Source organism: Garra rufa, unplaced genomic scaffold, assembly GCF_049309525.1.
Source record: "Garra rufa unplaced genomic scaffold, GarRuf1.0 hap1_unplaced_002, whole genome shotgun sequence".
Classification (NCBI taxonomy): Eukaryota; Metazoa; Chordata; class Actinopteri; order Cypriniformes; family Cyprinidae; genus Garra; species Garra rufa.
Genome location: NW_027394277.1, coordinates 7,335,279 through 7,349,418, shown reverse-complemented (window position 1 = coordinate 7,349,418; position 14,140 = coordinate 7,335,279). Strand labels below are relative to the sequence as shown.

At 43.1% G+C, this 14,140-nt stretch overlaps 1 protein-coding gene across 1 annotated transcript; it reads right to left on the bottom strand.

Annotated features, from left to right (window-relative positions):
- Positions 1 to 4,266: 4,266 nt before the first annotated feature.
- Positions 4,267 to 13,562, bottom strand: LOC141305421 (uncharacterized). Its single transcript, XM_073832523.1, has 2 exons — positions 13,230 to 13,562; positions 4,267 to 6,507 (listed from the first exon to the last, which is right to left on the bottom strand). Exons 1-2 carry the CDS (start codon positions 13,483 to 13,485, stop codon positions 5,990 to 5,992), a joined length of 774 nt encoding a protein of 257 aa, XP_073688624.1. The 5' UTR covers positions 13,486 to 13,562; the 3' UTR covers positions 4,267 to 5,989.
- Between the last annotated feature and the right edge of the window lie 578 nt (positions 13,563 to 14,140).

Below are 14,140 nucleotides of genomic sequence, written 5' to 3'. Positions count from 1 at the left end.
AGGTGTTCAGGAGCAAAACATCTTGCTATCTGGAGATCGTGCAGGTTCTTCAATTCATTTAGCCAGCTACTCCATTGCGGCATTAACTCTCTGGGAAGTGGGTCATCTCACTCAATGCCCCTTTGGCACATTTCCTGTAGTACTTTCTTTCCTAATAGAAGGAAGGGAGCCAAGAATCCTAACAGATCAAACACAGATGCGACGGTTGAGAGGATTCCTCGCCGTGTTGCTGGTTTCTCATCCAGTGTTACTTTAAATGAAAAGGTGTCACTATTTACACTCCACTTTACTCCCAACACAGTCTGGACTGGGAATTCATTTGAACCAAGCTCCACATCCTGAATTTCGCTGGCTCGTTCACTGACAGGGACAGACTCCATAACCCTTTTGTTGTTCGAGATGAACTTGTGTAGGCGCAATTTCCCTTTTGCACACACATTTCGGGCTTCTTGGACAAGTTTGATAGCAGTGTCCACATTTTTCACACTAATGAGCCCATCATCAATGTAGAAATTAGTTTTGATGAAACTGGCTGCTGCAGGATACTCTCTTTCGTTTTGACATGCAAGATACTTCATTCCGTAATTCGCGCAGCCAGGAGATGATGCTGCTCCGAAAAGGTGGACTTTCATGCGATACTCCTTTGGCTCTGATCTTGTATCGCCATTTTCCCACCACAGGAACCGTAAGTAATCTCTGTCTTCCTGGCTTACATGGAACCTGTGAAACATCCTTTCCACATCACAGATAATGGTGATTGGATATTTGCAGAACCTGCAGAGTACGCCTGATTGTCCATTAGTGAGATCTGGTCCCGTTAGCAAGTGATCATTCAACGCCGTGCCACCATATTTAGCAGAGCAGTCGAACACAACTCTAATTTTCTCTGGCTTTCTAGGGTGATATACCCCCTGGTGAGGAATATACCAGACGTTTCCTACTTTGGGTTGGTGTTCAGCGCTCTCTGCATCACCATCCTTGAAGACACCTTCCATGAACTTTACATAATCATCCTTGAATTTCTGGTCTTTCTCAAATCTTCCTTTCAGACGCTTCAGTCGCACCAGAGCCAGCTGCTTATTTTCAGGTAACTGTGGGCGTGTCTTAAAGGGGAGGGGCATCTCAAGGTGTCCCTCTGAATTCTGATTAATTTTCTCATTTAGAAGTTGCGTGAACTGTATATCATCTTGTGATATGCTCCTTTCCCTTGGACTTGTATCTCTAAAGTCTGATTCAAGGGCTCTGATGACTGAGGTAGGTGTTAGTATCGGGAGTTCCTTAACAGATACACGATGGCACAGACCTGTAACTTCAGTCGACTTGGCAAACTGCGGTGGACAGCCAACTATGCTCCAACCCAAGTCTGTCTTGACTGCAAATGGTTCTTCATCACCTCCTGTGATGACTTGGCGTGGTGCCAAAGCTCTTGAGCAATCATAACCTATCAAGAGTCCGACCTTACAATTCAGCAGCGTTGGAATTTCCTGAGCAATTTCATTCAGATGACTCCACCTTCTAGCGGTTTCCGGAGTAGGAATGTGGGAAAGTTCAAGTGGAATGAAGTCTCTGGTATAGGCAGGTGGCAAACTGATTAGGCCATGGGAGTGAAACCCCCTAACTCTGAGCCCACAAACTCTTTCACTTTGAACAATTGAATCCTTTCCCATCATTGTGGTAAGCTTTAACTTTACTGGCTCTGAAATCACCCCCATCCTCTCACACAACTCTTGATCCACAAAGGTGTTGCTGCTTTGCGTATCCAAAAGAGCGTAAACTAAGGTCTCTCTATCAGGAGTGGAAGTTGAAGAAATCCATACAGGCACTATCATTGATGTACTCCCACCATCTACACTGTCTACGCAACAGGAAAGAGAAGATGTGTTTTGTTCAGCTTGCATTGTGTGCGAAACTGTTACTGCTGTAGAAGAAGGACGGTCTTCATGAAGTGGTGTTGGATGATGTTTCTTGCATATACTACAAGTAGCTTTATTCCTTCAGTCCTTTGAATTGTGTCCTTTCCTAAGACAGCCAAAACATAGGTTATTGTCTTATATGAACTTTCTCTTGTCCTCCACAGACTTACTGGTGAACGTTTGGCATTTGTGGATGGAGTGGCTCTCTCCACAACACCTGCACGTGACTGGGTTTGAACATGAAGGCAGAGTGTTAACTCTATTGGATCTGTTAGAATCAACTGAGTTGCTTACTCCAACACTGTATGATTTTGACACTATTCTTGATTTATCTGACACTTTCACATTAGTGATGAACGCATTAGCCTTTGAGCGCTTGACTTCTCTAGATGGCTTTTCTTCAGAGAGCTTCAGGGCGTGAAAGGATGTTACAGGGTTGCATGCTATTTCTGCTTCCTGTGCCACAAAATCAGCAAACTCCTTGAAAGTAGGGTACTCTTCCGCTCGTTTCAGCTGCATTGTTACATGCCGATTCCAACGAGACGTCAGCCAATCAGGTAGTTTTTGTAGCATTTTCTGATTTTCTTCACAGTCGTTTAACACCTGAAGCCCTTTGATGTGTGGCATAGCATTGCTGCATGCTGTCATAAAATCACTGAATTGTCTCAATTTAACAGACTCTCTCGAACCAATCTTGGGCCAGCTATTCAGTTTTTCTCTGAACGCACGCTGAATTACAAATGGATGGCCATACCGAGAATTCAGTGCTTCCCATGCTTGATCATAGGCTTCGTTGTCTTTTCTGTAGAAGGTTCCTTCCAACACAGATTGTGCTTCACCGCTGACATACTTTTGTAGGTAGAACAACTTATCGGCTGGATTTGTGCATCGCCGTTCTATTAATGCCTTGAAACTTGTTCTCCACTCTAAGAACTTGAGTGGGTCCCCTGAGAAAACTAAGGGCTCAGGTGCAGGAAGTCTGCTGAGAACCATTGTGTCATGTAAGGCTTGTACTATTGATGCTTCACCATTAGTATGGCTTGTCTGTTTCTCGTTATCTGTTTTGCATGCTTGTTCTTCTTTAATTTCCTTAGATGCTGCTTCTAGAGGACAATTGGCTACCTCAATGCTTGCTGCTATACTATCATTACAGAACTCACCCGAGTCAGCTTCTGAGTATAAGAAAGAGAGTCAACAGGGCCGCCCAACATGGAGAGTCTCATGCTCTACCGACTGAGCTAGCCGGGCTGGTCATGGTTTACTTCACTGGGTCGGACGCAGTTTTTATCGGCCCCCAAATTACACAGGAGAAACGGAGGCTCTTGCGTTGTGCGAGACTGGCTTAGAGCAGGCTTACAGTTTTCTTCTGTCAGTTTTGACCCAATCTGTTTTTGGGAAGCGCAGTTTGACCCAGCAGTGCGGGCCAACAACATGTTCTGTTTTGCCGCGTGAAGGCGGTTCAATGCTTTGGACAGCGTATGGTTGAGATGTGGTTTTCCACCAATTTGGGGCACCTTTCTTACGGAAATCAAGGTTAAATCTATATAAGGATAAGGATAAACCTTCTATTTTCGGTGGTCTTTTGCAAACACTAGATTTATATGTCAATTCCAACATAGGGAGTTTGACGTAGGGCCTCAGACTGCAGTGTTGAGGATGAGGTTCCAGTGTTACCACTTTTCCTGCCTAAACGAATCACAGGAGCACAGCTTGTAATGGACAGGATCTATTCCCCCTTGCAGCTCTTTCAGCTTATTTTACCAGCTCTGTGGTAGACACAATTGTAAAAAATACAAACGCCTTTGCAAGAATGATATCAGAGGCTGGAAAACGTTTCCTGTGGTTGCCTTTAAAAGCACAAGAATTTTATTCATACATTGCACTTGTGGTTTACATCGGGCTCCTTGGTGCCAAAAATATTGGTGATTACTGGTCGGGAAAAGAAATCTACCGCTTACCCTTCCCAAGATTGGTTATGTCCAGGTCCAGATTTCAGGCCATTTCCTGGAACCTGCATCTTTGTGATCCTGAGGGTGATCGAGAAAACACGCGAAAAAAGGGGATTCAAGCCTACGACAGACTTTTCAAAATCAAGCCCCTGTACGACAGCATCATCACAGCATGCAAAACTTGCTTCCATCCAGACAGACAGCTGGCAGTGGATGAAAGGATGGTGGATTGAAGTCATGTCAAGTTGGTGGATTCAAGTCATGTCAAGTCAAGTCAAGTCACCTTTATTTATATAACCCTTTTAACAATACAGATTGTGTCAAAGCAACTGCACAGTATTTAAACAGCATCAATGTGTGTAATTAACGCATTATTAAATTTATTAGTAAATTTATTAGTACATAATCAATTTTCAGTAAAAGGCAGTTCATCAATGAATTCAGTGATATCATCGTCCTGTTCAGTTCAAATAATATACGATATCGCTGAAAAAATTTCCCCAACTATGAAAGCCAGAGGCAACAGCGGCAAGGAACCAAAACTCCACAGGTGACAGAAATGGAGAAAAAAAACTTGGGAGAAACCAGGCTCAGTCGGGGGACCAGTTCTCCTCTGGCCAGACGAAACCAGCAGTTTGTACCAATGTCTGATTGTAGAGAACTCATCTGGATCCCGTGGTGTAGCACCGATGGCCGTCTAGTTTGGCGAGGTCTTCATTGATGATCCGTCTCTGGAGCTAATCTGTTTGACAACCTCGGCTATTAAAGTCATCTCCAGGTGGTGATCCATGATCTAAGCTGGGTACGGACTGGATCTGGGGGACTGCAATGACCATCTGATCTGGATACAGGCTGGGTCTGGCGGCTACGGGGACCTCGGAATAAGAATGAAACAGACTAATATTGCTCCTCCTGTGCAGGCCTGCTATTACAACCAACTTCCAGCATCCCTTCAGCTCAAGCTAGGCAATTTTTGGGGGTCACCTGGCTGCTGTCTTGCAATTATTAGCCTTTTTGGGGAGCATTTATAGAGTTTGGGCCAAATTCCGAGCACGGACCCTCTCCCGGACAGCACGCCAGATACGCCTACCCTTTTGCTCAGTTTATTACCCGTAAGAGTGAACTTTTGAAAGAAAGACATGAAATTTTTGCACTAAACTCACTAGGTGAGTTTAAGTTGTAACAATACCCCACAGAGCGCCAAATTCATTTGAAATGGGAGATTTCTTTTTTTTTTATGAAAGAATGTATGAACGTAGTAAACTCACACACAGCCACCATTTACAAACCAAGTGTATTAGACAAATAATAATTACAAAGTGTCAGAGCAAGTTAAATTAGTGCAATACAATGGTGTGTGTGTGTGTATAGTCAATTCAAGATGAAAATTTCAAGATGAAATTGGATCCCATTAAACTCCTGTAGAAATGATCATACAGCAGATTTAGGCCTTGTCCTGTAAGACAATCCTCTAAGACCATTCCTAATACAATCCTTGAGGAATGGATCCAAGATATGATTATTACCTTCCACCTTGAGCCTTCCACAAAGCCGCCAATGTTGGTGGTAGAAGTGAGAAAGTAACTGACGTGTGCAAATTAAATCCATGCACACTGATGTTAAAATTCTAACAGTGTCTTTCATTTTGCTTCAATCAAAAAAACAGTGCACTTTCTCTGAGCCCTACCTTCAATTCATGATATACAAATGTGTAGTTCTTACATTGGAGACAGAGCAAACACATTGTCCATAGTCCATTTCATTCCTTACATGTTTATGCAGTAAGCTCAGCCAAACACAATATAGCTAGTTGACACGGTAAAGTGTACCATGGACAAAACACAGTGCTCTAAAATGTGTATTAGAATTTCTATCATTGTAAGAGCCCTGTATAGGATTCTTATTGGAATTCTTTAGGATTGTTTTGACAAGGGAACATTTTGCAGATTCTGAAAGTGGGATGTAAACTTTTGACATTAACTGTAATTGTAGTTGCAACAATGTGGTTCCCGAGAAACAAAGAGGTGTATTTTCGTAGAGTAATTTACAACAGCTTTGATTGTGGCCAATCAGAATCAAGGACCGGAACTCTCTGTTCTAGACAATTTGTTTGAAACACTGTCCATGCTAAGGGGATCTGTTAGGCTTCTCTTTATTGTGAATTTTCATGTGGTTGTCAAGGCTTCCTTTTTGACTGAAACTGTTTCCACACTGTTTGCATGTGTAAGGCTTCTCTCCAGTGTGAACTCTCATGTGAATGTTAAGGTTTCCTTTTACAGTGAAACTCTTTCCACACTGTTTGCATGTGTAAGGCTTCTCTCCGGTGTGAAATCTCATGTGTTTGTTAAGGTTTCCTTTATCAGTGAAACTTTTTCCACACTGTTGGCATGAGTAAGGCTTCTCTTCAGTGTGAATTCTCATGTGCCTTTTAAGGTGTCCTTGTTGTTTGAAACTCTTTCCACACTGACAGCAAGTGAAAATACTCATAGTTCCTGTCTTTTGAGCTGTTTTTTGTTTAGAAATCTTTTCAGACTCTAAGGAACAAACAGATTTTTCTCCAGATACGAAATTATGAAGATTCTCAAACTGATCTTTCTCTTCAGTTTCATTCAGTACTTCTCTCTCCTCTTTCAGCGCTGTTAGGTCTAAGTTGGAAAAACAAAGGGATAAAAGTTAACCCCAGTTTAATGGCACAAAGCAGTTAACATCACAACATGTAGATACATATAACAGTAGTTCAAACCAATAAGTGTTAAGTTTTCCACAAAAAGTAATTTACCATTCTATCTTTTAGGCCTGGTCCACACTAACGCCTGTTTCACAAAGCCAAAGCCTTTTGGAAAATCTATTTGTGGCGGCCAGTTTTGATATTGTGGCAAGTCGTCACAAATTTATCCATGTATGGGAAACACCACTTAAGCCAACTCATCACCTTAACCTTAAGTTGGGCTAGAATTAAATTAATGTCAAAGCTCAGCTTTTGTTTTTCATGCCCCAGTTTGAGAACCACTGGTTTATACCGTTCACATCTTAAAATACAGTACCTTGGTGTAAGAATGACCTACTGCTCCACTCTGATGCCTCCTGAACAGTGTTCATCTATTTATTTACTTGATTATATTGATATTATTTGAATTATTTTCTTCATTTCCTTTCTTTATCTGGTTATTTAGTTTATATATTTTGTTCCTTCTTCTTTCCCTTTTTCCTAATCTTCCTACTTATTCCCTTTTTTAACTTTATACATTTACAAGATATCAAGGTGTACATCTTATGCATTACAATCTTACACCTCACATAATTACATCAGAATTTAACTTCAATGTTAATGCTTTTGTTTTGGCTTATTTTGTGTTTGTTTTATTGTCAGACTTGCTGTATATTTTATTTATACTTATCTATATATGTATATACACATACTTTATATTACAGCTCTTTTCTCCTATTTTGTACTGTTTTTCTGTATGTCCTACGTTGTCTTACCCTGGAAATCCAGAGGTCTTGCGAGAGCACAATTTGAATTGTCTCTGCAAGACACTCTGGCATCGAGCAATGGTGCAGGTTACTGCAATACGTAAGCAATTGTGGGAACCAATCAAATCGGTGTATCTGATGCAGTGTTGTTTTTGACAACCATCTTAGATTTAGTCTTAGTCTTAGTCTTTTGGACTAAAATGGTTATTAGTTTTAGTCAAATTTTAGTCACTTCTATACGTGATAGTTTTAGTCCAATTTTAGTCGACGAAAAGTCAAAAAGGTTTTAGTCTAGTTTTAGTCGACGAAAAGTCAAAAAGGTTTTAGTCTAGTTTTAGTCAAAAAAAGGGGAAAAATAGTCTTTTAACAAATTAATGTAGGTCAGTAAGCATTTTGCTGTTGGGTAGTGTCACACTAATGCTAAAGCGGCTTGCCATACTAGTATAGCAAAGAGTATTTAATGCTAAAACGGCTTGCCATAGCGGCAGCTATTTTCCGGTTTTAATTGGCATGCACAATAGTGATGGGAAGTTCGGTTCTTTTCCGCGAACCGGTTCTTTCGGACGGTTCGTTTCAAAGAACCGGTTCAAAAAACCAGTTCACCAGTTCTTTTACGCTATGACGTAATGACGTCATTAACGTAATTACTATCGTCCCGCACCCATATACAGTTACATGCAGTGATCATATGAGTAAGTTTTACAAGTCTTGATTTAATAAATTATAAGATAAATTAATTCTAATCAGAAACACTATCAGCTTACTGCACATGCACAATCCATAAAGACTTTGTTATAAACATACGTTTCACCAGATCCCCTCATTAAAGTCCTCAGTTAACCGCGCTCATAGCATTAGCACAGAGACAGTGGTAAAAAAAGAACTAGTTCGGTTTGAGATGGAGTCAGTCATAGCAGGAGTTTGTTTGTTTGGCAGCTGCACGAGTCACGCATGCGCACAGTATCAGCTCATCGATTCTCGAATCGGACGCGTCCGAAAGAAACCGGTTCTCGTTCAGTGTACTGGTGATCCGACAACCGCTGCAACCGCTTCTTGAGTCGAGAATGAGATTGGAGAACTCACACAGAGAGTGACTGAAACGTGCCGCTTGGTTTGCTTGTGCAGTAGTTTGATTACTTCATTTTTAGCATTATACCACCGTTTAAAAGTTAAATAAAAATTTTTGTTTGAACATGGTTCAAATTATAGTTGTGTATTGTATCATTAAAACATTGTTTATTTAATACAAACACAATTTTTGCATGTCATCATTATCTTTTATTACAGTGCAGCTAATTCATAAATCACATGTTTTCTTTTAATCAAACTCATTTATTATGGTACCACGACACTTCCCTGACCTAGATCATAAAAACCCTTTTAGCCAATAACCTAACTGTTACAGTTCTGTCAGTTTATGTCTTAGTCATGTCATGTATTTGGTTTTTCCCATTTGTCTTCCCCCTGTCATTTTGTTATCATTTGGTTTAGTCCTCGTTTGTGTAATCACCGTCACCTGTGTTTGATTTATCAGTCATCTATGTCACCTGTGTCTTATGATTAGTCTGTCCTTAAAAGTCTGTCTGTGAGTTCAGTTCCCTGTCGGTCCTTTTGTGTGAAAAGATGTGTGTGATGTTCCTGACTTGTTCCTGCCTTGTTCCAATCGAAGATTTATATTAAATATATTGTATATTGTAATCCTTGTCGTCCGTCTCGTCAACTCCTGCACGCACCCGTAACATAAGGACCGACCTACAAAAGTTTACCTGGCGTCTTTCCCTGCGTTTATTTTTCGTTTTTGTATCAGTGTTTGTTTTATATTTTTTCCCTCATGGATGACCCCAACGTTGCCATCATTCTCCTGAAGCAGGGGAGACGCTCTCTCGAGGACCACACCAGAGACTTTCTGTTCCTCGTTCCATCAACTCACTACCCGGACAGCTGCTTGTGCACGTTCTTCCACCACGGACTTAATGACAACATCAAGACGCAGCTGTCCGGGGAGGGTCCTCGAGAGAGCTTTGCCGGATTCGTCGAGTGGGTGCTGGCGTCCAATGGATCTTCCTGGACTGTCGATTTCATCGAGGAGGACGTCAGCCCCGCTCACAACCCAGAGAGCAGCCAACCATCGCCCCGACATGCAGAGCTGGAACCCGAGCGCACCGCGGATGCAGGACTAGAGCCGCGAGCGACAGAGCCAGAGTCCTCTCCGGCTGATCAGGTGCGTGAGTCGGATTCTACATCTCTGACGGTGGATTGCGACGTGGAGCTAGGGAGGGAAATGGAGAGCCCTGCCCACTGCAACTCCGCTGGGGGTGAGCTGGATATCTCTGGGGACTTAATTGACTTTGTTTCTGAGACTGTGGATATTGACACGCCGGATTTAATAGACTTTTTCTCTGAGCCACTGACGCGCATTGACTTCCCTCCCACCCACCCTCATCTGTCCGAATCTGCCTGGTTCCCGCTGGTTCCGCCCAGCCGCCCTGAGTCCCCGCTGGTTCCGCCCAGCCGCCCTGAGTCCCCGCTGGTTCCGCCCAGCCGCCCTGAGTTCCCGCTGGTTCCGCCCAGCTGTCCTAAGTTCCCCAAGTCAGCAGTCAGTCCCCTTGCTCACCCTCAGCCCACCATCTCTGCAGTGGGCTCGCCGCAGGGATGCCTGCTCACTTCGGTGGCAAGGCTGGAGGTTCCCTCAGCTCCGCCTCCAGCCTCCGAATCCAGACCTCCACCTCGGTCCTCCGACCCTGCGGCTCCACCACGGCTCTCAGCGCCCTCCTCTCCACCGTCGCCCGTCGGTCCACCAGCTCCACCGGGCTCCATCGTCTTTCCGGCTCCGCCCTGGTCAGTCGTCACCCCATCGGATCCTCAGGACTCTGCTCCTCCGGCTGCGCCTCGTCACGCCGTCCCACCGGCTCCTTGGGACTCCTCCTTCCTGCGGGCACAGCCTCCATCCTCTGTCGCTCCGGCTCCGCCGCGGATCTCCGGGACTCCGCCTCGGCCGCCAGAGCCCGTTCCGCCTTGGCCCTCCGGATCCGCGGTGTCGCCCTGGATCTTCGGCTCTCCATCTCCGCCTCGGGTTCCTCTGCCAGCTGCTCTGCCTCTGTCGGTCGGCCCCACGGAGTCGGCGGTCCGTCCTCCACCATGGCTCCTCCCTCCGTCGGCTCCTCCGTGGGCCGTCATCCTGGCTGCGATCTGGGTCCTGTTCTCCTGCTTCAGGTCCCTCCTGTGTCTTCCCTGGCTCCTCCCTCCGTCGTCGCCCCCATGGACTGTCTTTTTTGCCCGTTGGACTTGTGTTCTGGTCCTCCTCCGGGGGTTGCGTCCTCCGCCGGAGCCCCCTCCCTTATTGACTCTATTTTTCTGGTTTTCCGCCCCTCTCGTTTTTTCGTTTTTTCTACGGCGCGAGGACGCGCCTTTCCGGAGGGGGGCGTTATGTTACAGTTCTGTCAGTTTATGTCTTAGTCATGTCATGTATTTGGTTTTTCCCATTTGTCTTCCCCCTGTCATTTTGTTATCATTTGGTTTAGTCCTCGTTTGTGTAATCACCGTCACCTGTGTTTGATTTATCAGTCATCTATGTCACCTGTGTCTTATGATTAGTCTGTCCTTAAAAGTCTGTCTGTGAGTTCAGTTCCCTGTCGGTCCTTTTGTGTGAAAAGATGTGTGTGATGTTCCTGACTTGTTCCTGCCTTGTTCCAATCGAAGATTTATATTAAATATATTGTATATTGTAATCCTTGTCGTCCGTCTCGTCAACTCCTGCACGCACCCGTAACACTAACAGAATCCTTAAGTAAACTTTTAACAAAACGTTTAACAAAATAGACCAACTTGACTAACGTGCTTCATTTCATCTGGTTGAAAAATGACACGCATGCGCACAGTATCAGCTCATCGATTCTCAACTCGGACGCGTCCGAAAGAAACCGGTTCTCGTTCAGTGTACTGGTGATCCGAAAGAGAGCGATTCTCGTTCAGTGTACTGATGATCCGACAACCGCTGCAACCGGTTCATGACTCGAGAACGACAACCGCTCTGGCAGCTGCTCTGCTCATGCGCATCATCAGCTCTCTTTTCACAGCCGTTCAAACACTGTTTGAGTAACTGAATAACTCGGGAAATTGATTTATTTTGAATCAGAGGGAGTGTCAGGCACGTTAAAAAGTAAAAACCTTTAAGTAATTTGTGGATTAGTGCTTACTAGAGACACGAACCGTTTCAAACGATTCAGTTCGATTTGGTGTACTGGTTCAACCGGGTCACTAAGAAGATCCGGTTAAATTGAACGATTCGTTCGCGAACCGGACATCACTAATGCACAATAAGCAGAAATGTCATGCATTTTAAATGTCTGACGGACCACCCACTAACATTTTCGTCTATTCTCGTCTCGTCAACGAAAACTCACACACGTCTCGTCATGTTTTAGTCATCAACGAGCCATTTTTATGTCGTCATCGTCTCGTTTTCGTCATGAAAAAAGTGGTGTCAACGAAATGATTTCGTCATCGTCAACGTTGACGAAAACAACACTGATCTGATGTAGGCGGGCCAGAGGCGAGCTAAGCTGATGATGACAGCACTGCAACGTCCGAATCATGTAGTAAACTTTGAAAGATCGCTGTCGCTACAGATGAACCACAAGTTGTTTGAAACGGCTTTGGCCGCTACAATGAACGAGTTAGACTTGGCTTCCCATATAAAAGAGGAACAGAAAACCGAAAACTCGAATCGTTCCTTTGCAAGAAGGACGTTTTTGCTGTTTTGCCGACTGGATACGGCAAGAGTTCAATCTATCAGTTCACGAGTTCACGTTTACATATAATTAGCCGGAGAATAGTAGTGCATGTTTGGCGTGCTGTCCGGTGAAGGGCTCCGAGCTCGGGAGTGGCCCGAACCCAGAGTACGTTACCCTCCAATAGGAGTAGCGAGAACTCGGAGTGATGAGATGGGGTGCTGGAGGGTTACTGATAAACCATCGAGTGAATTGAGGTGAGTCAGCTGTATTTAAACCTATGGCGCTGATTGACTTGTGATGTTTACGCTAAGCATCTGACACCTTCTCCCGAACTTTGTTAATGAAACATCATTTAGCTCTGCTGGTAGCTAAGCGTGTATTGTTGTGATTGGTCGTGGCATTATCCAATTGCGTGCAGTTAGAGTTTCAAATGCACGCTTGGTGCCGCCCCTCGAATTAGGCAGTTTTCATTGCTCGATCCCAGACCCTTAATCTTAATAGATTAGGGTCTGGATTTTTCCAGGCTAACGTTGTCTTGTTCTAAAAAAAAGAAGGTAAATGAAATGATCTTACTAGAAGATATGCATGAAAAAGTGTAATCTGTTCCATTTGAATAAGTGAATTTAACGCTTTCTGACATTTCAGTGTGGATGAGAAACTTTTAGAAAATGCTAGTGTGGATAGAGAATATTTTAACACTAGAAGGCTGTTTTCAATTGTATCCAGATTAATTTAGACGTAGCCTAAGTGTTTACTTGTTTATTTGCTTACCAAATACTTTAAATTAACAAATGTAGACAGCATGCAGTAGCCAAATGTGATTACTAACATTTCAAGGTTTGCTTTGTTAGTACTTTTGCGTAAGTAGCCAAAAGTGCTATAAATCAATGGTTTTAATATTAGAAGCAGATACTAGGTTTAATGTAACAGAAAAAAATATAATTTTGGTTTAGGTTAATTCCATATTATTGTTACAACTTAAATGCACGATGTCATAATAACAAATGGCCAATGTGAAAGCAAGATCTTCTCAGTTGCACTTGAAGGCAGCATTAGTATTTGATCTCAACACTTGATCTCAAAACATTTCTACACTCGTGTGACATTCATAAATATCATTCATTTTTGTAGTGACTTCAGGTTTGAGAATAAAAACCAACCTGTTTGTTCCTCAGTATCTTCATGTTTCTCTATGAATACTTCTTCAATCTTCATGTCTTCACTCTCCTCTTTGATAAACACCATCTTTGTTTGTTCCTCAGTATCTTCATGTTTGATGAATGTTTCTTCAATCCTCATGTCTTCACTCGCCTTTTTAATAAACGCCATCTTTGTTTGTCTCTCAGTATCTTCATGTTTGACTATGAATGTTTCTTCAATCTTCATGTCTTCACTCTCCTCTTTAATAAACACCATCTTTATAATAGTGTGTCACATGGATCTCTGTTGATTCTCCAGGAGTTTTTCTGTGTGTTTGAACACTTTTTCCTGTTTCAGATGAGAATAATTAATAGAAAGAAAAATCAATGCAAACACAATCTCTGGGTGCTTTTCAATCAGCTCCTAGTTCAGTAGTCAGTGCACTAGTAAGACAGTAGTTCAGTGTTTCCCCTACAATTATCTTAGGGGGGCGCCCCGCCCCGCCCCCCAATGACACACCCCGCCCCCTTGAACGTCAAGTTCATTTTATTTTCGACAAAGTGCCAGGGCACAATAAAAGTCATTTTAGGTTATCTTTCCTATGGAACAGGTCTATACATTGTTCTTTTATCAAACAAACGAAATAGCCTTATGTTATTTATCTTATTTACACGAAAACATGTCATTTCTGTCTCTACATGGTCACGCTTTTACAATGTCTCCTCCGCGAAAAAAAAAAACCACGGACTGGATCGCCAAACCCCATTTTCATAGCATCAAATAACAACTTAAAAAATAAATTATTAGAAAAACGATGGAAACCATCTTTGGAAAAAAAATATTTGAAGTGTAATTTGATTATTTATTTTGGCTTACGTCCCATTAGATTACATGGAGAGGGCGGGGTTTATGACCTGTACTGCAGCCAGCC